This window comes from Triturus cristatus, chromosome 4_1 (genome assembly GCF_964204655.1).
Source record: "Triturus cristatus chromosome 4_1, aTriCri1.1, whole genome shotgun sequence".
NCBI classification, from domain to species: Eukaryota; Metazoa; Chordata; class Amphibia; order Caudata; family Salamandridae; genus Triturus; species Triturus cristatus.
In genome coordinates this window covers 750,477,335-750,501,103 of record NC_140585.1, presented here as the reverse complement: position 1 = coordinate 750,501,103, position 23,769 = coordinate 750,477,335, and the positions used below count along the sequence as shown (strand labels likewise).

The 23,769-nt window shown below is 47.4% G+C and overlaps 1 protein-coding gene across 2 annotated transcripts in view; it reads left to right on the top strand.

Moving 5' to 3' along the window:
• CHPT1 (choline phosphotransferase 1) overlaps positions 1 to 23,769 on the top strand; it is a 302,601-nt gene that overhangs the window by 135,004 nt on the left and 143,828 nt on the right. For both annotated transcript variants that reach the window (XM_085653266.1, XM_085653267.1), the window contains exon 6: positions 21,256 to 21,414. In XM_085653266.1, coding sequence (XP_085509392.1) covers positions 21,256 to 21,414 — 159 coding nt within the window. The remainder of the gene's footprint in view (positions 1 to 21,255; positions 21,415 to 23,769) is intronic.

The following is a 23,769-nucleotide window of genomic DNA, read 5'->3' as shown; positions in this document are numbered from 1 at the left end:
TCGGGAAAACAAGGTGGGCTCCTGCTTAGCACGACAACTAAGGGTCACGCCCGAGAAGGCCTACATCAGTCACATTAATTTAGAAAATGGGGGAGGGGTGGCAGCATCAAACTACACAAATCAATGGGGCCTAATGGCTTCACTGCCCAGTTAAAGAAAGACCTTCAGCTCTGATTTGGTTCCCCACCTGATAGTCCTGTTCAATCCTATAGCTACTTCCTGAGGGGCCACACATTTGATGATCAAAGCACTGATTTACGTCCTTTCAAAACCTGGAGAAGGACATGCATTTTTGCACCTCGTGCAGATCTATTGCATTATTAAATCTAGATGTCAAACTCTATACTAAGATCCTTGCTACTAGGCTGCAAGACATTATGCTGGATCTCATTCACCCGGATCAGTCGGGATTTATTAAGGGGAGACAGATACACGATAATTTGAGGAGGAGGGTCCACCTGGTCGAAAAGGCAATTAATAAAACACATGCCGGCAGGCCTACTGGCACTAGATGCCAAAAAAGCCTTCGACCGGGAGGATTGGTCCTTCCTCTTTCACACTCTCCATCTCTTCGACATGTGCAAACAATTTATAAACGTGATCCAGGCTAACTACGCACATCCACTATCACACGTATTAGTGAATGGAATGGGCTTCGACCTAATTTAGTTAGAGCAGGGTACCCGTCAGGGGTGTCTGCTCGTCCAACTCTTATTCTAACTCAGTATAGAACCCCTTTAGCCAAGGTGAGGGCTGAGCCAGTGATCCAGGTCTTCTCATTTGGATCTATTATTCACAAAATGTTGCTGTGTGCGGATGATGTGTTGGTTTCCCTAACTACTCCTTCAACATTTCTAGCCGCTCTACAGCTGGAATTAGCACTTTATGAGATAGTGGCAGGTTATCATATTAACCTTCACAAATCTTTCCTTCTAAATCTGACCCTACTTATATCCGAAATGGAGACGCTGATGGGCTCCACCCCTTTCCACCAGGTTAAAAAAGACCATACCTACTTGGGGGATTATAATCACTCCCAAGGTTTCCGATCGTGCAAATTATCCCCCCTCCTTCAACAACTTTAAGCTGATCTTAAAAGATGGGCTCTGGTGTATCTATCATGGTTAGGTGACATTCATGCAATAAAAATGACTGTCTTACCACAGTTTTTATATCTTTTTCAGGGACTCCCAATTGAATTAGATCGAGAATTCTTTTTGGCGCTCCGCTCTCGGGTGACCAGTTTTATTTGCCAGGATCGCAGAGCCTGACTCCCTTATAAACTGTTACTCTTCCCCAAGGAAGTTGGTGGGCTGCCCCTTCCTGATTTTCCCTTCAACTGTAAGGCGGCGCAACTAAGAGTGATATCTGAATGGTCACTGAGAGAATCAGATAAACTGGCTCCTTATGGTTTGGGCGGTGCTAGACCGATATCTATGGGACATTTTATGGAAGCCGGAGGCAAACCGGCCACTAAATGCATACCTTAGCGTACCTACAAATCGACCCTTAAATTATGTTATGATGTGAATCGATTGGCTGCATGGGCCATGTTCCCTCTCCATTCACTCCTATTTACTTTAACCCTGCCTTTCCACCCACACTTACCCCTCAGCCCACTTCTCAGGAGATTGTTGTTTCTAGCGAGGAAGGTGAAAATGATAAGGAAAGAGATTTACTTATCAAAGGAGCAGGTCACTCAAAAGGAGTTAGCCTGAGTGGTTGGTCTATTATCTTCATTAATTCAGGGAATATGTTCTGGCCCCCTGCTTTACATTTACAGAGCATCACAACGGTTAAAGACTTCATATTTAAGAAAAGAATTGTGGTATGCAGAAACACTCTAGCTTTCCATAGAGGTGCTAGCATGGGGGTTAGACAATTATGAAGCTTGGAACGGGAGAGTATTTTTTTTAGCATCTCCAAATTTAGGGTTTCAGACAAATGCAAGCAATCTGATCTGAGGTGCTTGGCTGAGCAATCGGAAAGCAGGAGGAAGATGGTCAAAGGAAGAGCAAAGTTTCTATACAATTTGTTTAGAGAGGTTGTCAGAAATTAAAGCCTTGTAGAGTTTCTAGATATTTTGATGAACAGCGTTGTCTTGATTCATACAAGCAACAAGTTTGCAAATATTTTTATGAATCTTTTAGGTGGAAGTAAATTGAAATGAATGGTCATACTTAGTAAAGCCATGGTGGTAATATATACGGAACACAGAATTTGTTTAAAGGCAGAAAATCTTCCAGGAACAGAGAATCTGAGTGATATTGGAACTCAAGGATTTTAGCGATTGGAAAGTGATGAAAGGAATCCGGATTAAAAGGTCACCCAAACACAATATGATATTTCTTGGGACATAAATACGTTTTTTTAAATCTTTTTTTGTTCATGCCCCACTAATTGTTACCTACATTTGAAACGACTTAGTCAGAAGTTGGCGACCTTGCTTATTTTCTTTCAGAAGAGCATCTGAAGTCAAAGCTCTTGAGATTTGCCATAAATACTTCTTGCATTTAAAAATATGTTCGAGAACAAAAAACTGTGTCTGATAAGGTTTTTCCTAGTTTTTAGAAGTGCCTGAAATTGTGTTGTTGTTTACATGCGAGTTTATGAAAGTAGGATGCTTAAGTTCAGACCTTGTTGTGTATATCAATTACTGATCTTGTATATGAAACCTTACAAGGCAGTCTCTACAGTTACTAGCAAGGTGGGTGAAATCAGTGATAAGAGTCTAATGTGGATTTATCTAGATCAAGAGCACAGTCGTCTAGAGGTGCTATGGCAAGTAAAGTTTTTTTCGGTCAGGAGGAAATCTGAGTGAGATTCTTAAAACAGATGATTGGTCTAATGCAAGTGTGATTTCAGAGTTTTATTTATTGCTGGTAGAGCATGCAAGCAATGTTGCTGTCCAGGGCTTTTAACATGGATAATGATAGCCTCCAATCTTGTAATCAAATGGCAATTCTACAATTATCATGAAGAGAGAATCTTGATTTCGTTAATGGCTAGGATTATCCCACCCTCCTTTCCCAGGTGATAGTAAGACATTGGCAAATATTGTGAAAGATGGCATAGAAAAATTAAAAGAAGATGGCAAGAGTGTTGGGCGTATTTTCATGTTTTATAAAATAAGTAAGAATTTAAGTGAGTAGACGTTGTGATTTTGTTTTGCATTTTCAAACAATCTACATACAATAGGAGACTTCAAGAGAGATGCAGAATAAAATGATGGGCAAAGTTCTGCAGTTCGTTGGATTTTTCATCACAGCCTAAAAGAGGAAGAGGAGGACATGTATGGGGCTAATACAGTCTGAGAATATTTATTTGTGTTTGAGATGTAGTGACATTCTTTGAAGGTTGCTGCAGGGAGCAGCGATACAAAAATTTGTGGAAAATACTAGCCTCTGTCTTTCATGAAACCTAGATTTTCTCTACATAATCATTTGAGAATAGATATTTATGTTGTAATGTAGTTCTAGTTTTTCAACACAATGCAGTTCAACAATATATGCATGTACTGTAAGCGCCGGAAAATAGCTTGCATCTTTAATAAGACTCTCACCTTAAATCTAAGGCTCTAAATTGCAGTGTCAGATTCACATTTTCTTCACATGGCCCTAGTTGATTACTCCTCCATCCATTCCCAATTTTTTTTTGTTTTTATTTTTAATGGAGTTTTTAGAAACAACACAACAAATTTCAGATAGTTTCTCATTTTGATCTTAGCGAGTCAGCCAAATGAGAGACTAACCCGGTGAGGTGAATTCATCTTCATTGTGCTTCTGTACATGCAGGGATTCCGCTGTGGTTTAGTGGCAACATTTTAAAAACGGCAGACAGTGTTGGCTCTGCTTTACTGTGAAAGAAAGGCAAATGTTTGTCTTCTGGGAATTGTGAGTATATTTGGTATCTTTCTGATGGATACTTCTGACCTCAAATTCCTCACCTTTAGAATATCCCAGGCACCAGATCCGGAGATTTTTCTTAACAGTAAACACAGCTGCTGAGAGGTGGCTTTGGGTAACTGTGCAGTGATTCAGTACCTCCCCTGAAGTGATGGAGCAGAGACCCATGTAGGAGCTATCCATGTGCGCCAACATCGGTTCCTTTCTTGCTGTGCCTTCAGGAACTGATCTAGTGCTCCGCTCCCAAGTGTGTTACTCTTCTGAGGATTTTGAAATTCTTGTACAAAGTGTGAGGGAACGATATACCCACTGAAAACGATAGGCTTCAAGTCCGTTGAGACTGCATGAAGCAGATTCTAGTCACAGACCCTCACAAGGTATGTCTCAGGTGCTTATGCTCTAAGTCATGCCCTCAAACACCTGAAGTCAAGCTAAGGCTGGGAGGCAAAAAACCTGTTGCAAAGCACAAGAAGCGGTCAGGGTCAAAGCGTATATCCTGCTTCTTCCTCAAGTCGCAGTCAGAAGGCTGTTCCTGCGACAGGTCTGCTTCGCGATAAGTTGAAATGGACGTGCAGGCACAAACAATAGACGAAGTGGAACTCTTCTCCATCCCATCACTTAAAATTGCACAAGAAGGCATGAGGATGTCGAGATCAAAATTGTATCTCTTTAAAATTTTCCGAATCCAAACTGATTTCGTCGTCCCAGCATGCACCCAAATCCTTCAAGGAGATCATGCTGGAAATGTTTGGCGTGATTCCAGCTCCCTCTGTTGTGCATTTGGGCACCCTAGAGTCACGCGGTTCTCCGGGCCTGCCCCATCTGTACTCTTTACAAAGCCTGTGTAGACTTCTACACCAGTGCCAATGCCTCTTGCACCAGTAGAAGACCTTGTGCTGACACAGATCTGTGACCCGAGCTGATAGCAGATTTTAGCTGATGTTTCGCTACAAAATTACTAAAGCGCAACCAGTTGCCGCTACTAGTAGAAATGCCATTCTCTTTTTGGCTCGGATTCTGACTCTGTACAGAAGGTATATATTGCCCCTCAGGACACTGATGATGACGGGGATGGATATTTCCCCGATCTCATTACACTGATGATGCACTGAGTCTACATCTGCAGATTGTCAGTGGGCTGGATAATTTTTTGAAAAATATCTTAACTCACCACATAGACCACCAACACAGGAAAGTGCCTCTTTTTCAGTGGTAGTTCGAAGGGAAACAGACAACAGATCTGCAGTTGCCCACCATTGAGATAAAGATGAACGTTTATCGGCGCCATTACTGCCATTTAGTGAAACCCTTAATGATGCACTTATGACTCTGTAGTACTAACCATGTTCACGATTATGTCCACAATCAGTCAGCCCATGGTTTGGCAATATGGATCTGTTCCTTGTGATCATGACGTTCTTACAAGGCACCCCACTCTGCAGAGTTTGTTTATGCAGGCCATAACAAGAAACATCAACCTGAATTATTTTCCAATCATTCCCCCATATAGGGAATCCAAAAGAATTTATGCTTTCAGGACAATAATGTTTTGATTAGCAAGCTTGGTCCATAAAGGCAGTTTGTGAATTATTCAGGTATACACATGCATTATGGGACGCATGACCAGGATGCTGCAAAATACATAATCCTGGTCACCATGGAGATTGCTGGCTGCTTTGGTAGAGCTATTGACATTTGTCTCAGGCCTGTAAGGCATGCCTGGATGAGGCCAGCCAGGTTTTCTGTTGCAAGTATCTCTAATGGGCACTCCCTGTAATGGGTCCAAGCTCTAAGGAGGAAAGACTGATTCAGCGCTAGAACAATTAAAAGATGGCAGTGTTCTTGCACAATCCTTGGGAATATTCATGCCTGCCAAGCAATTTGATTATTTAGCCAATAGGGTTTCTCTTTCCTCTTGCGTGAGTCCGATGGCGCTGGGAAACCTCTGGGTAGCTGTGCGCCTTAGAAAGTTAATAATAATAATTTCCGCACCCGTTCAGGGTTCACCCCAGAGGGCTAGCCTACACACAGTGCCAGCCCCTTCAGCTGGTTGTACAGTAACCAGCCCACTCATTTCAAGGCCATGGATGTGGCTCCTGTAGGAATCATACAGGCCAACAGGGACTGCAGTCTTCCAGTTCTTCTTCCCCTGCTGCAATGGTCACCAAGCCACATTACTTTGCCCTTTATAATTTGTGCCAGGTCCTGTCGGATGCAGGATCTGACATTTCCACTCCAGATGATTGCTCTTCACGTCAGACAGATTGAACTTACAGATTGTTCAAAAGGGCTGTGCCCTTCCTTTCTTTTCCTCCACACCCTACATTCCTCCCACACCTAAGTGAATGACAGAGGAGGACTCTGCAATCCTAATACAGACGTTAAAACTTTTACTATGCAAGTGTGTCATCAAACCGGTACCAGACCCTGATAAAGAACAAGGATGCGATTTTCGCTACTTCCTAATTCCAAAGAAGTACATTGTGCCTCAATGCCTACACTGGATCTCTGCCCATGGAATGCCCTTTAAGTAGAAGGACTAATTCAGAATGCTCATACTAGTTCAGACGCTCTTTGCTCTGGACTCAGGAGACTGAATGGTGTCCTTGGATTTGCAGGGTGTTTTTTTCCATATATACATCCCAGAGTCCCAAAGACATTACTTGCGGTTTGTTGTGCTCCCCTTCGGCCTCCCCTCAGCCCTTCAGATGTTCACAAAAAATATGGCAGTGGTCACTGCCCATCTTCAGAGGTCGGGCTGAACATAATTCGGTGATTGGCTGCTAAAGGCTGGGTTGCCACATTCAGTCATAGACCACCTCCAGATGGCGGCCAAACTTCTGGTGTCATTGGGTTTTACTATCAACTAGAGGAAGTCCCACCTGTGTTCCATGCAAGTCTTCCATTCAGGATATGATTCTGATGTTTCGGGATCAGTCATGGATTTTAGTGAGGATGGCTTTGATGCTTCTTGGTGTCTTGGCCTTGTGTATCTCTGCACCCTCTGATCCCTGTGGCCCCAATATCAGGTCTGCTTCCCTGACCTCATTCAAATTTCAAAGTAGACACCGGAGGTTCAGCATTGATGGCCAGTAGACACAAGTCTGACATGCGTCAATCAAAGGTAGTCTGCTGCGGGTCCTTGTGGACAACACTACCACCATGTGCTCCTGTAAAAAGCTGGGCGCAGAGTAGTGTCCTGGATTCTGTTCAAGGAGGCCCTTTTCCTCTGGAGAAGGCTGCACCAGCAGAACATCTTCCAGATCGCCAGCCACCTCCCAGGGCTCTAAAAGACAGAGCAGACGTTCTAAGCAGGTCAGTGAGGAATGCCTTTGTTAAATCTATTTACCTCATCAAGAGCTCACCATGTCAGCAACTTAGCCAACTGAAATGTACTCTAGGTATTGGTTAGGGGGACATTCTGGCTGGATTGGAATTAGGGGCTCCTTAATGCGTTCCTACCGCTTCCTCTACTAGATTGAGTTCTGAATAGAAACAGGATTGACCATGTCAAAGTCATTCTATTCACCCCGGACTGGACCAGGTGAGTATGGTACCCAGAGTTCCTGAACCTGGGAATTTTTTGACTTGAGGAAGACCTTCTGTCTCAGCAACAGAGCAGAGTCCTATGTCCTAGTCTTGGCAACCTACACCTCCATGCATGAAGATTGAATGGCGGCAACTGGATGCATGTGATTGCAGACCTAGGTGGTTGATGTCCTCCTTGCCACCAGGCACCCTTCCACAAAGTCAATACATACAGGGTGCTCAGAGAAATGTTTTGCCTTGTGTGGTGCCCAAAATACTGACCTTTTACTGGCCTATCTTAGTGATGTTTGTTCTTTCGTTAGCACCGCAAGGTCTTTAAGTAGGTACCATGTAGGGTTATCTGCAGGCACTTTCTGTGTTTATCAGACCATCTGTCTGTGTAAGTCATTGGTTGTGATGTATTTTTATTAAGGGTTTGACCCACATGTTTGCCCCCAAACCTTTTGTGATAGTATTATGTGCAGGCCTTTCGGACCTCAGCTCAACTTGTTTTCTTAACATTAAAATTGTATTTATTGCCATCATATTAGCACATCGCATGAGTGAACTTCTGATGGCGGTACAACCACCATACACCACCTTCTTTCCGTATAAGTTGATGTTAAGGACACATGCAGCCTTCCTGCCCAAAGTTGTGAGACCCTTCCACTTTAGCCAGTCGGTCATTGTGCCACCGTTTATTGCTCTGCCTTGCCTGTCAACGGAGTAGAGACTCCATTGCCTTGATCTGAGTAGGGCAGCTGTTTTCCATCGACTGCACAAAAGACAGTTGGGTTGATGATTAGCTCTTTGTTAGGGTTCATGCGTGAAGAAAGGTAAGTAGTCTAAAAGAGGATCCTCTTGAGGTGGAAAATCCTCTGAATCAAGATCTGCTACACACTAGCAAAGAAACAGCCCCGTGAAGGTCTGAGAGCCCTTTCTACCAGGCTCAATTCTGCTATAAAGGCATTGGTGTAAGGGGTACTCAATCTAAGCTTCAGCCAGGCTGCAATTTGGATGTTGTTGCATACTTTTTTCTAAACACTACTCCCTTGGCAGCCAGGTCTGGCGGGAAAGTCACTTTACGTGCTCAGTTCTGTAGGACGTTTTGGTCTAAGTCCACTCTCCAGATTCTCCCCCTAAGGGTGGTACTGCTATGGTATGTATTCTAAAGTCAAAGTCTGTGGTTATTAGTATCCATCAGTAGAACAAGTTGCTTAACTTTAGTAACGCCTTTTGTGACGCATACTAAATCTAACTGGTTATTTTTCACTGCTCTCCCATCACTTTGTTCTGTGGAGTGGTCTCTTTCACATGAAATGGTCCCAAATCAGAGATTGCCATAGTGTTGCCAACAATTTGTTAAACAGAATGAAAAATATGAATGAAATGAAATCCACATACTGAGCTGGCACCTAAATGCGGCTCCACTTCAGCACTTCAGGGGTAGTACTAGCATACAGAGCACTGCTAGGAAAAAATGTCTGAATCCAGTCTGGTGCCTGAGGATATTTTTAAGGTGAGGCAACTGCGATTAGAGTCGCTACCAGAAAGAGCTTAACATGAGGTAAGTTAATTGTTCTTCGAGAGCAGATTCATGAGAACAGAGCAGTTCAGAAGCATTCTGGCTAATCTATTAAACCCTTAGTCATGGAAACTAAGTCATGGACCAGGTAAGGCATGAGAGGGCTGGTGCCCTCAACGAAGATGGCCTCCCCCATTCTAGGGGAGTATTATGGGAAGGACTGGTTAGGGAATACCTTGGTGCCTTGGTGCAAGGAGAGGGTAGGCCTTTTTGATTAATTGTGAATACGACCACATATTAGCTGAATTCAATTTCTGATGTCTCTTCACCAATTTCAGCTGCCCAAGGTTAAATCCTCAAAATGTTTAACCCTTCATGCTGTTCATCATTCTTCTGCAAAAACAACAGATGATGGACAGAATGCAGAACAATGTCTTACATTCACCCTAGTACAGAGATCTGGGCCTAAATCCATCGTTTTTTTGCTCACCATGCTGTTCCAGTTTGAACCCAGCCATATGCAAATGGGAACAGTCCAGCCCGAACTGCCAAGCCAGGTCCTCCCTTGACTAGGGGTGAGTGCTTGCAATATTCAACACTCCGTCCATCATCCCCTTTGGTTTTGCTTTGTTCGCCCTAAGATGGCAGGGTATCCCCAGAAGTGGGTCCCTTGCTCATTTTGCCACTGGATTCAAGCTAGCCTGGCTGATGACGGCTGACTAGCCAGAAACCGGTCCCAGGATGCTTGCTTCCGGTCCAGGGAAGACATGGCTTGGCAGTTCGGTCTGGACTGTTCCCATGAGGCACAGGGTCAGACTGAATGCATATGGCCATGTCTGAACTGGGGTGGTGGAGTGAGCTAAAGAATGATGATGGATTAAACCCAGATCAGTTGACTGGGGGTGAGTGCTTGCAATGTTCAACACTCCGTCCATCACCACCTTTGGTTTTGCTTTGTTCATCATTCTTCTTTCAGTTTTCCCTGCTGATTACAGTCCCTTCTCGACCACTCCCTTCTCCAGCTTTCCTATAACGCTCAACAGTTCTATCAGTCTCTTTGTGGGGGGGGGGGGGCGGTGGCCAGCCAGCTAACATGGCGGACGCAAATCTTTAGTGCTCCGTCCATCGATCCCCTGTTATCTGCAATAATTCTCCTGAGAGTGCCATCTGCGACACCGATGTACAGTACCGGGCGTCGGAAGGCGCGCTGCATCTGTGGAATGCTGTACTGAGCAGTTCGACCCGCTGGGAACGAGGCGGTGCGGGTGGCAAATGCGCGGCCCTGCTAACGGTTGGGCCGTGCGCAGACATTTTGTGGAAGAAGATGGCCGCCCGCTGTGGAGTGTCCGCCCTGTAGCTGCAGCGGAGTCTCCAGCAGCAGCGTGTTCGGGCGGTGGAAGCGCTGCTCTGCAACCGGAGAACTGGTGCCTTGCTGCGGTATCCCCCGAGATCATGGCCGGTGAGCTGGGACAGGCGAGGAGGATAAGGTGCGCGACTGAGGGCACCCATGCGGGGTGGCGGAGGCTGAGAGCAGCGTAAGGGCCCCTGTGCCGGAGCTCGGAGCGCCCAGGTGCCGTAGCGACTGCAGCAAACCCCCACCCACACTCACCTTCCGCCCAAGACAGCAAGCACTGTGGGCACACCGCCTGAGGACCCAGGTACTGTGGGCTGCGCGGGGCCGGCAGCTGAGTGGCGTGAAATTGTCCCGAGCTGCGGCGGCTACCGGGAGTAGGGATCAGGAATCTCCCGAGGCCACTCAAGGCGCAGAGGAGCACGGCAGGCAGCGCAACACGACCCTACATAGGAGCCTGGGACCTGAGAACTGCACAATGTAGGCGCCTGCCTTCAGAAGCAGCCAACTAAGACGTGGTAGGTGGCCCAACCGACGGCTGAGAGCTGGAACCCCTGAGGTGCGCAGGAGCGTGATGGAATGTGGCAGACATAGCAGTCGGTCCCGGTGGGAGCACCTGAAACACCGCCGCCCTTACAGCAGTGCGGTCAGAGGCGAAGTTGAGACCCCGAAATCCTGGGCCTAGACTGTTACTGGGGAGCTGAAGTGGCCTATGGTGAACGGGCAATGAGATCAGGAGTCCCTGGAGAAGAAAGCCTGTGCCACATCGGTGAGGAAGCTAGAGTGGATGTGCGGGCGGTGCTCCCTGTGGGCGGTCTGTAGGGTCCATAGCTGATGCTGGCGGGAATCTGTGGTACTTGAAGGCCCCCATGAAAGCCCCCAACTGGAGCCTTCGAGATAAGCAAACCGCGTACTACCAGTTGGGCACATGGTAGAGCCACTGGTAGTGAGAGATCGCTGTAGTGCCCCGCTCCTTCATCTTTAGGACGCCGCTGCTGACGTGCCAATGGCTACTAGAGACTCGATGCTGGCTGAGTTGCCCTCACTCTGCAGCACGTGCGCCGCTAGGTTTGAGTGCGCCAACACCTCTGGCAGACGGGACATTTCCTCCTGCGGGTGAGCAGGTCTGGAAGAGGCGATCCACGGATCCCGCAGTCTGGTGCCAGGGATACTACACACAAGGGGTGCAGAGCGGCGAGGCAGCCGCATACAGTACCTACCTGACCACACCTCTTAGGTGATCTCCTCGGACAAGGACCTTTTGACTATGACACCGTTGCCGGCACGTTGTTTTCTCTTCTTGTATCCTGCGAATGCCCACGGCGCAGCAGCTTGTAATGGGTCGGATACGGGCCAAGACACAACAAGGACACCTGCGGGCCGCCAGCCTCGACCCTATGCAAGGGACTGCGGGGGAGATGCCGGAACCAACTACCACAGCCCTGGCGGCCAAAATGGACTCCGTCCTCGCGGCAGTGGAGCGGATTGGTGCCGCACTGGACCACACCAGGACCTCCCTGGAGACCAGGAGTGATAAAGTTACCTCGGACTTTACCTTGCTTCACGCAGATCACCGGAAGCTAGCTGATAAAGTCACTGCACACGACCAAACCCTGAAGGAGCTCCAACCTGTGACACAAAACCATACGGCTGCACTGCAGGATTTGATAGACAGTGTCTACATACTGGAAGACCGGGCAGAGGATGCGGAAGGACGCTCACTGCGTAACAATATTCGCGTGGTGGGTCTGCCGGAAGGCGAGGAAGGTAGAAATCCGGAACAATTCACAGAGCGATGGTTGCGCGATCTTCTGCCACAGGGAACATTGTCCGTGCAGTTTGTGGTGGAACGGGCTCATCGCATACTAGCACAGAAGCCGCAGCCAGGTGCCAGACCGCGTCCGTTCATATTTAAATTACTCAATTATAGAGATAGAGATGCGGTGCTCCATGAAACACGCAAGATGGACTCCCTTAAAATGAGCGGCAGCCAAGTTATGCTCTTCCCAGACTACACTGCTCTCGTGCAGAGGCGTAGGAGCAACTACACAGCTGTGAAGCGTCAACTCCGGTCCTTGGAGCTACCTTATTTGCTGCTGTTACCTGCCTGACTACGAGTGGTCACGAAAGACGGGACCCACTTCTTCGACTCTCCTGAGGAGGCATGGGACTGGCTAGAGGAGTCGGGATTGTGGACGGACGTGCGGCCCTCGGGCCCAGACGGCGACAACACATCGAGCAGGAGGACAAGATGACGACGGAGACGGGGGCACCTGGTGGCTACAGCTCCAACCCCTGAAAACATGAGGAAGGAAAGGCGGGACACGCTGGAGGCAGTCACGACCCTTGGATCTCCACACCTCCATAAACGGTCAGACTGTTAAATGCAAGATATGCTGGTGATCAGTGGCTCTTCGTCACCATCCACAGAGATCTCGGAAGATCTTGGTCTGCCAGTGATCACCCCACAAACTGCTGATGGCATTATATGATGAAGCGATGGCACAATGTACTTTAACATAAGCAGCTCACGCAAGTAGAACACTGTTTACTGTAATCTATAGTCCTGCTGGCTGGTAAATTGGGGGGTGGGGCCCCTTGGGTTACATATCACACGACCCCCACACTGAGACGATACCTTAGTAGGATGCCCGCCACCAGCAAAACATGGCTACACCAGAGGTCGCATACACGCCTGTCTGGGCTGACAGACTTGCATACTGCTGGCTCCACAGGACGCTCCTGGAGCTTAGATAGATGGCACACTAACCACACTGGCAATAAAGGGGAAGGCTATAATATAACATCACTAGCACGCACCCCCCATAGGCAACACATTGCCCTAGTTCAGAATCCGTCAGTGTTACAGAAGTTTGGACGGTCATTACGAAATGACCTCCCCAGATGTTATGATGTTCATAGTTTGTTTTATGTTGTTCTATCCAATGCAGCATTGCGACACACCCATACAGGTCCCTAGCCTCCACGTCCCCGGCGTCCCTGTCGATCACCACAATCCGAAATGACACGAGCTGACATAATCACATGGAACATACGTGGCATGTACACACCTGCGCGCCGTTACTCTGTCTTTGCATATCTCCAGAGACACTCAGCTGCATTCGTCCTGGAATATTTCGAGCATAACGCGGGGACGGCGAGCTCCGCACTAGTGGAGTGGGATGCCCACAAATTAGCCATTAGGGGCACTGCCTTGGGACCACGTGTAATTTACGCAAACAACTGACCTTGGCGCTCACTCGCTTAGAATCGCAATTGTTCCAATACGAATGAGAAGGGGAGGGCGGGGGTGGACAGTCAGGCCAACTAGAGAACCTCTGGGCACAACATGCGGACCTCATGGAAAGACTGCGATGCCATAACTACACTGACCACACAGCTCGCACACACGCCAAAGCAGACCGAGCGGGCCGACTTTTGGCCTGGCTGTTGAAACAAGGGAGTAAGCATGCCCCAATCGGAGCAATACGCACACCAGAGGGCTCTCTAGTATACACACAAAGAGAGCTACACAAAGTGATGGCAGACCATTATGCACAACTGTACCAATCCAAGGGGGCGCTGTTCCGAACCTGACCTAGAGATTTTTTGCATCTATTCGGCTAACAACAGCCTCTAGAGCACATCAAGAGGCACTCAATGGTCCCCTTACTCTAGAGGAAATCGGGGAGGCGATTGGGTCTATAGCATCCGGGAAAATGCCGGGACCGGGTGGCCTGCCTGCTGAATATTACAAGGCTTACTGGGATGTTCTGACGCAGCACCTACATACTCTCTACTCCACAGCCCTAACAGACCACGCATTACCCCCATCGATGCGAGAGGCCTACCTGGTGTCCCTCCTCAAACCAGACAGAGACCCCGAAAACATAGGGTCATACAGACCTTTGGCACTCCTGAATGCAGATTAAAAAATATTCGCTAAGTTACTGGCGGAACGCCTGGCACCAGTGGTCCCCGACTTGGTCCACAACGACCAAAATGGATTTGTACCCAAGCGCAGTACATCATTGAACTTGCGGAGGTTCTTTCGGGTGGCGACAGACAGTGGGAGGGAATGGCCTAGAGTGGGGTGCCTGGTGTTAGACCTCGAGAAAGCCTTCGACTGCTTGGAGTGGAGTTATCTCGCGGCGGTGCTGCTGCGTTATGAGTTGGGTTGGGAGTTTCTACAAATGGTGGACCTGTTATACAAATATCCCACAGTCCGGGTGCGGCTAGGGCCATACATCTCCGATGCCATTCCGATACGCAGGGGAACCAGGCAGGGATGCCCGCTGTCTCCCCTACTGTTCGCGCTGGCAATCGATCCCCTGGCAGCGGCTCTGCGAGCAACGCTGGTAGATGGAATACCTCTAGGGGATGCAACGCACCAGGTCTCGCTGTACGCGGACGACCTTCTAGTCTTCGTGAGAGATGTGGGAGCTATTCCAGCTCAACTAGAGCACATCTGGCGTGACTTTGCTGCCCTCTCTGGACTTCGGGTGAACGCCAATAAATCCTTTCTTTACGCGTTTGGGGGGGGGGGGGGGGGGGGGGGACACTCAAGACCCAGGCTATGTTCTGGCCGGTACACTGGTGCAGTGGACGGCTGATACGTTCCGCTATTTTGGAATCCAGATATACCGTCAACCGGCTGACCTCTTCGATGGCAATCTGGGCCGTGCGGTGACAGCCATTAAGTCGCAAATGAATTTCTGGAAGACGCTTCCGCTAACGGGCAGCGTGGCGTTATCTAAGATGGTGATTCTTCCGCGTCTCCTGTATCACTTCGCTAACCTACCACTGTATGTCCCGGCGGCCTTCTTTAACAACCTTGCTACACTTCTTAGAGACTTCCTCTGGGGTAATGCACGTCATAGGATAGCACTGGCAAAGTTATACTTGCCCACGGACCAGGGGGGCCTAGCTGCACCCTGCTTCGAACACTACTACTTGGCTGCACAATTGCAGTGGATAGCCCGATGGCTCACGGACAGAGGTCGTGATGATACGGCGACCACAGCTCCCCCCCCCTCTCTTTGGACTGTATCACTAGGGTTTTTCACCCCACTGCTAAGATGCCAACGCCGGCTCCCCTCCTTCTAGCGGTGGCTCACAAATGCTTCAGCCGCTGCCAAAACATCACCAGAGGACTAGTCCCCTACGCTCTGACCATACCACTAGTGGGCTCCCCCAGCGGGCCTGGGGTGCTTACATCCCTGGAGCTTATGGAGTGGCACGAAGCCGACATACAGACCCTGGGAGACCTGTATCAAGATGGCACGCTCATATCATATGAATCCCTAACCGAAGAACTGGGGCTGCCGCCGGGACAATTTTTAAGACACCGTTCACTGATCACTACACTAGCTTCTAGGTGGGGGGACATGAAAGAAGAGGCGAGTCAACATCTCACCATACAGTACTTTCACGTTATGGGACGCGGCCGACACTTAATCCGATGGTTTGCGGCATCCCTTCGCACACATGCTGCGATAAAACTAGACTCACTCCGAGGCAGGTGGGAGGAGGATTTGGAGCGGCAACTGGAAGACAGGGAGTGGGAAAAGATATTGAAGAGTCCCAAATGCATCCCCAGAAACATGCGGTTCCGCCAAATTCAATTATTCATAGTTCACAGGGCATACCTCACACCCAAGAAGATCAATAGGTACTTTCACCGCGTGAATGCGAATTGTCCCCGCTGTGCGGAGGTAGGGGCTGGACTGGTGCACATGCTATGAGGCTGCCACACACTACATACCTATTGGCGGGCCGTCGGTGAGGCGCTGTACGCATGCATGGGCCGTGACATACCCTTTGAATGGCCTACTCGGAGCGAGATTGCTGAGTGAGCGCGTTTTTAGCTTTTTAAATCTTTTAAACTTGTAGAAATTCTGTCCTATATAGGTGCTTTTAAATGTATCTTTCACCCCTTTCCTCATACCTGCATTCCCTCGCTGCTGCTCCGCCCGCCCCGGTCCATCACGGCTGTGTGCCAATTGTGTGGAGGGCGTGGCCGAGCTAGCAGAGGCATTTCCGGGAGGGAGGAGGGGGAGGAGCTGACCTGCCGCTCCCTACAAAGCACCGATGGGCAAGTGACCGCGCAGAGACGGTCAGAGCGAGATTGCTGAGTGAGCACGTTTTTAGCTTTTTAAATCTTTTAAACTTGTAGAAATTCTGTCCTATATAGGTGCTTTTAAACGTATCTTTCACCCCTTTCCTCATTCCTACATTCCCTCGCTGCTGCTCCGCCCGCCCTGGTCCATCACAGCTGTGTGCCGATTGTGTGGAGGGCGCGACCGAGCTAGCAAAGGCATTTCCGGGAGGGAGGAGGGGGAGGAGATGAACTGCTGCTCCCTACAAAACCCCGATGGGCAAGCGACCACGCAGCGGACGCGCGGCTGGCACGCCAAAGGCAAGCCCATCTGCGCCTGTCTGTGCCAGACCGGGCCCAAGGGCCAGGACCCCTGATTCTACAATACTTCAGAGCGGGATTACTTATACTAGAAAGGAGCTACTTATACTATCAAAACCTTTGAACACAGCATGTAAGCATAAGTTAAGTGTAGACAGTAAAACACTGAAATGCGGGCATTGCCAAACTAACCTATGGTCAGAGACACAGATCACCAAAGATTCAAATTTGCTCCTAGCACTGCTCAATTGCAGATCACTGGCAAAACACAAGTATGAAATCAAGGACCTGTTAGTTGAGAGCACATTTGATGTCCTATTTCTGACAGAAACTTGGCTTAATGATAGCTCCATCCCAGACGTTCTGAATACCATCAGCGGTGAGTACAGGCTGGTGAGGCAGGATCGAATGGGCCAAGCTGGAGGCGGTATCGCTATAATCCACAAAGCCACTATGAAATGCAATATTAAACAAGCTGACATAGATAACTGTGAAGCTTTTCTATTTACTCTATCAACAACAGAAGGTACCACCGTAGCTGGTTTATTAATCTACAGACCACCAGGCCCAGCAACTCAATTTATAACAAGTCTGGAAGAAAAAATAGTGCAACCAGCACTCAGACATAACAACTTTTTGGTGCTCGGGGATCTAAACATTCATTTTGATAATAAGCAGAACCATGAAATATGTACACTATGTAGTAATGACCTACTGACATTAAATTTGGTTCAAAAAGTAGGAACACAAACACATCAAGGGTCATATACTAGATCCAATCTTCACTAACTGCGAAGAGTTAGTTGTAGGAGCGCCATGGCCAATCCCCTGGTCAGACCACTACCTAGTCCCCTTTACAATACCCTCACGCACAAAAAAAACTCCAACAGCCTAGGAAGGAAATTACTACAAGGAAGTGGAACAACTTCAACTCCACTTCTTTTTCGCAGGCACTAATAGGGAGGGAACCCAGATTGGGCAAAGACATTAATCGAGCGAATGACCAACTGGATTCATGGATCTCCGAGTCGCTAAACGAGATAGCGCCATGGAGTACGAGAACTCCTAAGAGGCATAGTGCAACAGCACTATGGTTTAACAAGGAATTTGGCAGAGGCCAAAAAAAAGTGTAAAAAGCTTGAGCGAACATGGAGAAAGGACTATTGCAATAGTGCCAAAGAAAAGTACAAACACGAGCTTAAACGATACCACTCACAAATAAAGAAAGTTAGAGGTACATTCTATACAGAAAGAATTGAAAGAGCCAGAAATGCCCCCAAGGAATTGTTCACCATACTGAAAACACTAAGAACACAGAAAGAGATTAACGACCAATCAGCCTCTAGGGATAGCTGCAATAAGATAGCGGAGTTTTTCGCCGTGAAGGTAAAGAATATCTACAACACCTTCCTGATAGATGCTAGACTAGGTACGAGCACTAATAACTCTGACCAAGAACCCTACGTAGGAGGGACGCTAGATGAATTTACAATCCACGATCTAGCCGTACTTACAGATATAGCTAAAGGAATCAAATCTGGCTACCCCGTTGATGCTGCAAGACCAGAGATAATAATGGAAGGAGCTAACCCCATTATGCCATACATTTTAGAGATTATATCTCGCTCCTTCCAGGAAGGTGTGGTCCCCACTAAATGGAAGCAGACTATTGTGAAACCTCTGAAAAAGAAGCCACAAATCAAGGACACAGTATTAGAAAACCTACGCCCGATTTCTCTACTGCCTTTTGTAGCAAAAATTGCTGAGAAAATAACCAACAAACAACTAGTTGATCACATAAATAAAAATGACCTACTGCACCCTTCGCAGTCAGGTTTCAGAAGCTTACACTCAACGGAGTCGGCACTACTCCTTGCCACTGAAGCACTGAGAAAAAATGCCGATGAAGGTGATTCTGCCGCACTGATCCTACTTGATCTAAGCGCGGCATTCGACACCGTATCACATGAGCTACTCCTCCAAAGACTTGAAGCATGTGGCATTAGGAGTAAGGCCCTGAGTTGGATGGTGTCGTTCCTCTCTGGCCGAAGCTTTAGAGTGGCTCAACAAACCTACCTATCCGAGAGTATGCCTCTCACACAGGGGGTCCCACAGGGCTCAATACTGAGTCCTACTCTTTTTTATTTATATGTAGGTCCTTTAGCAGATCGTGTGGAACAACATAATGTATCAATTGTTTCATACCCTGATGATACGCAGCTAATTGTTCTGCTATCACAAAACCAGGAGCAAGCAGCTATCCGCTTTTCCAAATGCTTATCAGAGGTCGCGAACTGGATGTCCAACCACTGCCTCAAACTGAACGGAAATAAAACCGAGGTAATGGTGGTGGGCAGATCGCCAACCATATGGTCATCTGCTTGGTGGCCCGAGTCCTTAGGCCAACTGCCCACCCAAAAACTGAAGTTAATAATTTAGGAATATGCTTTGACTCTGAGCTGAACTTCGACAACCAGATTCAGAAGGTTGCGGGCAAATGCTATAGAGCAATAAAGATCCTGCGAAAGATCCTCAATCTTCTACCTTCTAATGCCAGGAAAACAATTGTCCATGCGGTCATAACCTCGCAACTAGACTATGGTAATGTCCTGTATCTCGGAGCCACTAAGAGAGGACTAGCCAAAATACAGCGGGTACAAAACACTGCAGCTCAACTGGTGCTTGGTTTACCCAGAAGAGCAAACGCGGAGAAGGCCCTGAAAGAATTGCACTGGCTGCCAGTGGAAAAGAGGGTCACTTTTAAGGCAATGTGCTATGGCCATCGCATCCTCAAGAAATGTGGCCCCAAATATCTTCATCCTTTACTAACTAAATACACCCCTGGTAGGACTCTGAGGTCCTTAGGGAAAGCCCTGGTGAAGGTACCAAGGATATACAAAGCCAGACTAGGAGCCCGTTCTTTCAGGTACCTGGCAGCTAAAACGTGGAACACTCTGCCTATAGCCCTAAGAACAGAGACATGTGAGAAAAATGTCCGCAAACAACTAAAAACCTGGCTGTTCAGCAGTACGGACATCTCATAGATGTCTAGCAAATACATTTCTAGATTGTAGCTGCTTCTCTCTCTCCTATATCTCAGCGCGGGGACACACCGTCTGGTGTAACCAAGCGCTCTATAAATAAAATAAACTAAACTAAACTAATTACTTGTTACATCAATTTTGCAGGACCCCCGCCACAAAAGTCACTTTTTGTTTCCTTGACTTGGGGCTGGTGGTTGCCAAACGACTCTTAACGAAGAGGTGGAAGGCGCAAACCCCACCACACGTAAGGGCATGGAGGTATTCATTCCTAGCGTGGGCCAAAGCAGAGGGAATTGCCATCATACAGGAGGAAACGCTGGGTCTGCGTAAGACACCTATAGCAGCACAATGGGAGGGTTTGCTTCAAGTCCTAATACACACGGAGGGGGACAGCCTTGAGCAGCGACCAGATGACAAGAGAGGCACTCCCACACTCTGAGACGGATGATCTGTCAAGTGCACCCTTATCCCACCACACAGGCACATTTATACCAACCATCAATTAGGAGGGATGCCAATGTGTGTGCGGAGGATGGCGTTGCAGTTCCGTGGAGAGCTGCGGGACGGTACGTGAGGGACAGGGGGGGGGGGATGGTAGAAAGTAAAACGGGGGGAGGTAAAGGGGACTAAGTGAGGAGTGTACACTCAGAAGTCGGACTCAGCTGCTGTAGTTGGTTTTTGAGTTACTGCTTGTTTTCTCTATAACATCTGTGCGCTCACATGAGATGTATGACCTGTAACAATTTGTATACGGTACCACCAGAATCACATTAAGAATGCATAGTGGACTTTATCTTTGCTGACATGACCCACCTGTTGAGGTTCAATATGGAACTGAGGCTATAATGCCACCAGTATGTACGGTAGGGCATTCCAAACTCATACGTGAGGTCTGAGCGATACTGTTAGAAGGTTCTAAATGTGGCTGTAATTATATGATGAATGTTTTCTTTCATGCACATGTAAACTCTTTGAAAAACAATAAAAACAGATCTAAACAACAAACAAACCAGTTCTATCGTCTCTTTCTAAGTTCTAGCTGGGTCTCTGAAAGTTGGTCTTCCCAGCCCTGGCCTATTCCCTCACACCTTGCATTTAAGCAGAACTGGTGGTTGGAGGCACATGCTTCTTTGTTGGCAGGTTGAGTTGGGAAGGAAAGGGAGGGAAGTTGCACAGACAGACCCATAAAACGTGGCCGTGGGCACCTCACTCCCTAACCTTCAGAGGCAAGTAACCCCATCTGGTTATTTCTTTACATACACCCCCTAAACGGGAGGGGCAGGGAGAGGGGTTAGTGGACATCTACCCATCATGTCCCATGCTATTTCCACCATGTGGGCTAACCATCCTCGGACTAGAAGTCAAAGGAAAAGCAGCTTCTGATGGACGAGGGATCTGATTTTATGTTGAACTCTTATTAATATGTGGGATAGAAAAGATATGTGTAAACATGCAACGCTAAATTCTTTGTGTTTACGTTCTAGGGCACCAGTGTACTTTCACCCGGTTTACATATTGGATTAGTTATTGCTCTGGCAGTAATGATCTACAAAAAATCAACAACTGAACTCTTTGAGAGGCATCCATGTCTCTATTCCTTGACTTTCGGATTTGTGTTTGCAAAAATCGCAAATAAACTCGTGGTAAGGAGGAGCCGTTGCATTTCGATAATTGTTTAACAACCTTGATGTATATGTCTGCTCGCGTTTTCATTCTCCTGACGTAATGGTAATGTTCATTGTTAAATGGCTCCGTTTGCTTATTAAAGTATATTGTTGTGTTTTTTGTTGTTGTATTTTTTGGGTGGGTGGGATAGGGCACTTAGAAATATTTAAAGGGTTCTTAAAATCTGTGTACAACGTAAGCCCACTGTAGTGTGTGAATCTTTCTAGTGAGCATGATCTGCTCAAGATTTTCTTTCATCACCTCATTGTAAGCTGTAAAGAAGGCGCATGTATCGGCCCCTGATGCTGTGCGCATCATGAACTATGAACCTTCTGCCTGTCACGTGCTGTTAAAGCCGGCCTTCCTTTGGCCAGTGAGTGCATTACGTGAGATATGAGAAGAGCTCATTTCTTTTTATACCCCTTTCATTAGTGTCTTCATTTATCTCCTTGAACATTAGTTTTCACTTTAAATGTAGGGAGAAATTCATTGAAATTACTTGATTGAGCTATGATTCCTCTCGAATGTTTCAGAAGTCTAAAATGTATCTTGCTCTTGTCCCTCAACCCCCAAAGGGCGAGTCTAAAAGTCTGATTTCTCAGTTAACAATAACATGCATTGGCAACGTCAATAGGTCTGGCCCTGGCAAGCTGGCGCTATGCATGTTTATTTTTTTATTGCACACTTATGCTGCAAAAAGAAGAAATAAAAATGAAAATGTGTCAATGCCTAAATGTGGCACCCATTTGCATGCAATAAAAATGTTATTTTAATTACAAAAATAAAATCACATATAATTTTAATAGAAAATTGTTTGGGGGGTTCCTACCAAGCAGGCCAATAGCGGCTGCTACCGAACAGGTGTGGTAGGGCGTGAAGAGGGTCGGGGAACAGAGGAAATCAAAAATAATGAATAAGAACAAAGTAAAGAAAACTTAGCTGGAAGTCGCCGTCGCAGCTACCGCATCTTCTCCACCAGGCAGCACCCAGAATCTCTTGACCAATAACAATGCTGTCTTAAGCAGCAGTGTGATTGGTCTGAGCACCATGGTTCGGCACTCAGACAGGGGCTTAGAGGCTGGGCATGTTCTCCACTAAGGCTGTACAATACACCCTTTGGAGAACATGTACGTGGCGCATGATGGTTTGGCCGGCCGTGACGACTGGCCAAACCTTCATGCGCACTTTGGTGCAGCCGCCACTCCTGCTTAAGCCTCGACGTCAAGGGAGGCCAGCTCCGCCCTATCAGCAGGGACGAACGACAGTGCAACTAAAATAGTAAAAATAACATGATAATAACGGACGGCGGTATCTTTTTATTTGTACTTTTCACTGCTTTAAAGCAGTGGAGCGACACTCCTTTGCATTAGCGGAGGAGCCGCCCCTGAAGCAGGCGTCCATATAAAAAGAAGAGAAATCATGTTTGGTTTAAAAACACATTAGAGGAAAATATAATTTGTATTGGTCCAAAGAAAAGGCTCTATTCGCTTTGAATTGCTGTACCCTGAAGACAGTGTAAACACACAAGACTGACGTAAAAAAGTATAACAAGCCGAAATAAAAAAAATAACATTGACAAAGTATTGGCCCACCAGCCTTGGTACAGAAGTGTACTTCTTTTTAGGCAGATGTGAACCTATATGAGCAAGCAAAATGTGTACAGGATGGCAAATAGCAAACTGAGGTGACCCATTGCCCATGCTGGTTGCTGTGGTGGGTGGAAGCAAACTGTGAATGACAGTTGTACAGACCAGTATAAGAAGATGGCTATCTATGTATGTTCGAGGCATATGAGCTGCAGAATACATACTTGTGCATAGATCGCCATCTGGTGTTGGGCTCGGAAGATTGCACTTTGTTGTTGTCTTGGAAGAAGTCTTTGTAGTCACGAGATAGGTGACTCCTCCTTTCGACGATAGTGCGCATGGGCTCCATCCTTAGATTGTTTTTTTCCGCCATTGGGTTCGGATGTGACTTGCTGCCCTCCGGTACGGTACCGTGTTTCCAACCCTTTTCGACACGCAACCCATCACCACTCGACGATATTGTTTCGTTCGCGTGCCCCTCGACGCTCTAACCTCAAAATCCTTGATTCCGGTCGTCGACGCGGGCCGCTGGGCCTATGTGCCCCATTCGGCCCTATGGCTAATGGAAAGGACTCCATTCAAGAAATGCCCCCAGTGTGGAGCTAAGTTTCCACACAGTGACCCCCACAAGGTCTGCAACCTTTGCCTCTCACCAGAACACGAGGAAAGGGATTGCCATGCCTGCGCCTCTTTTCTATCCATAAAGACTATCCGTGATCGCCGGGCAAGACACGTTATGGCGCAACA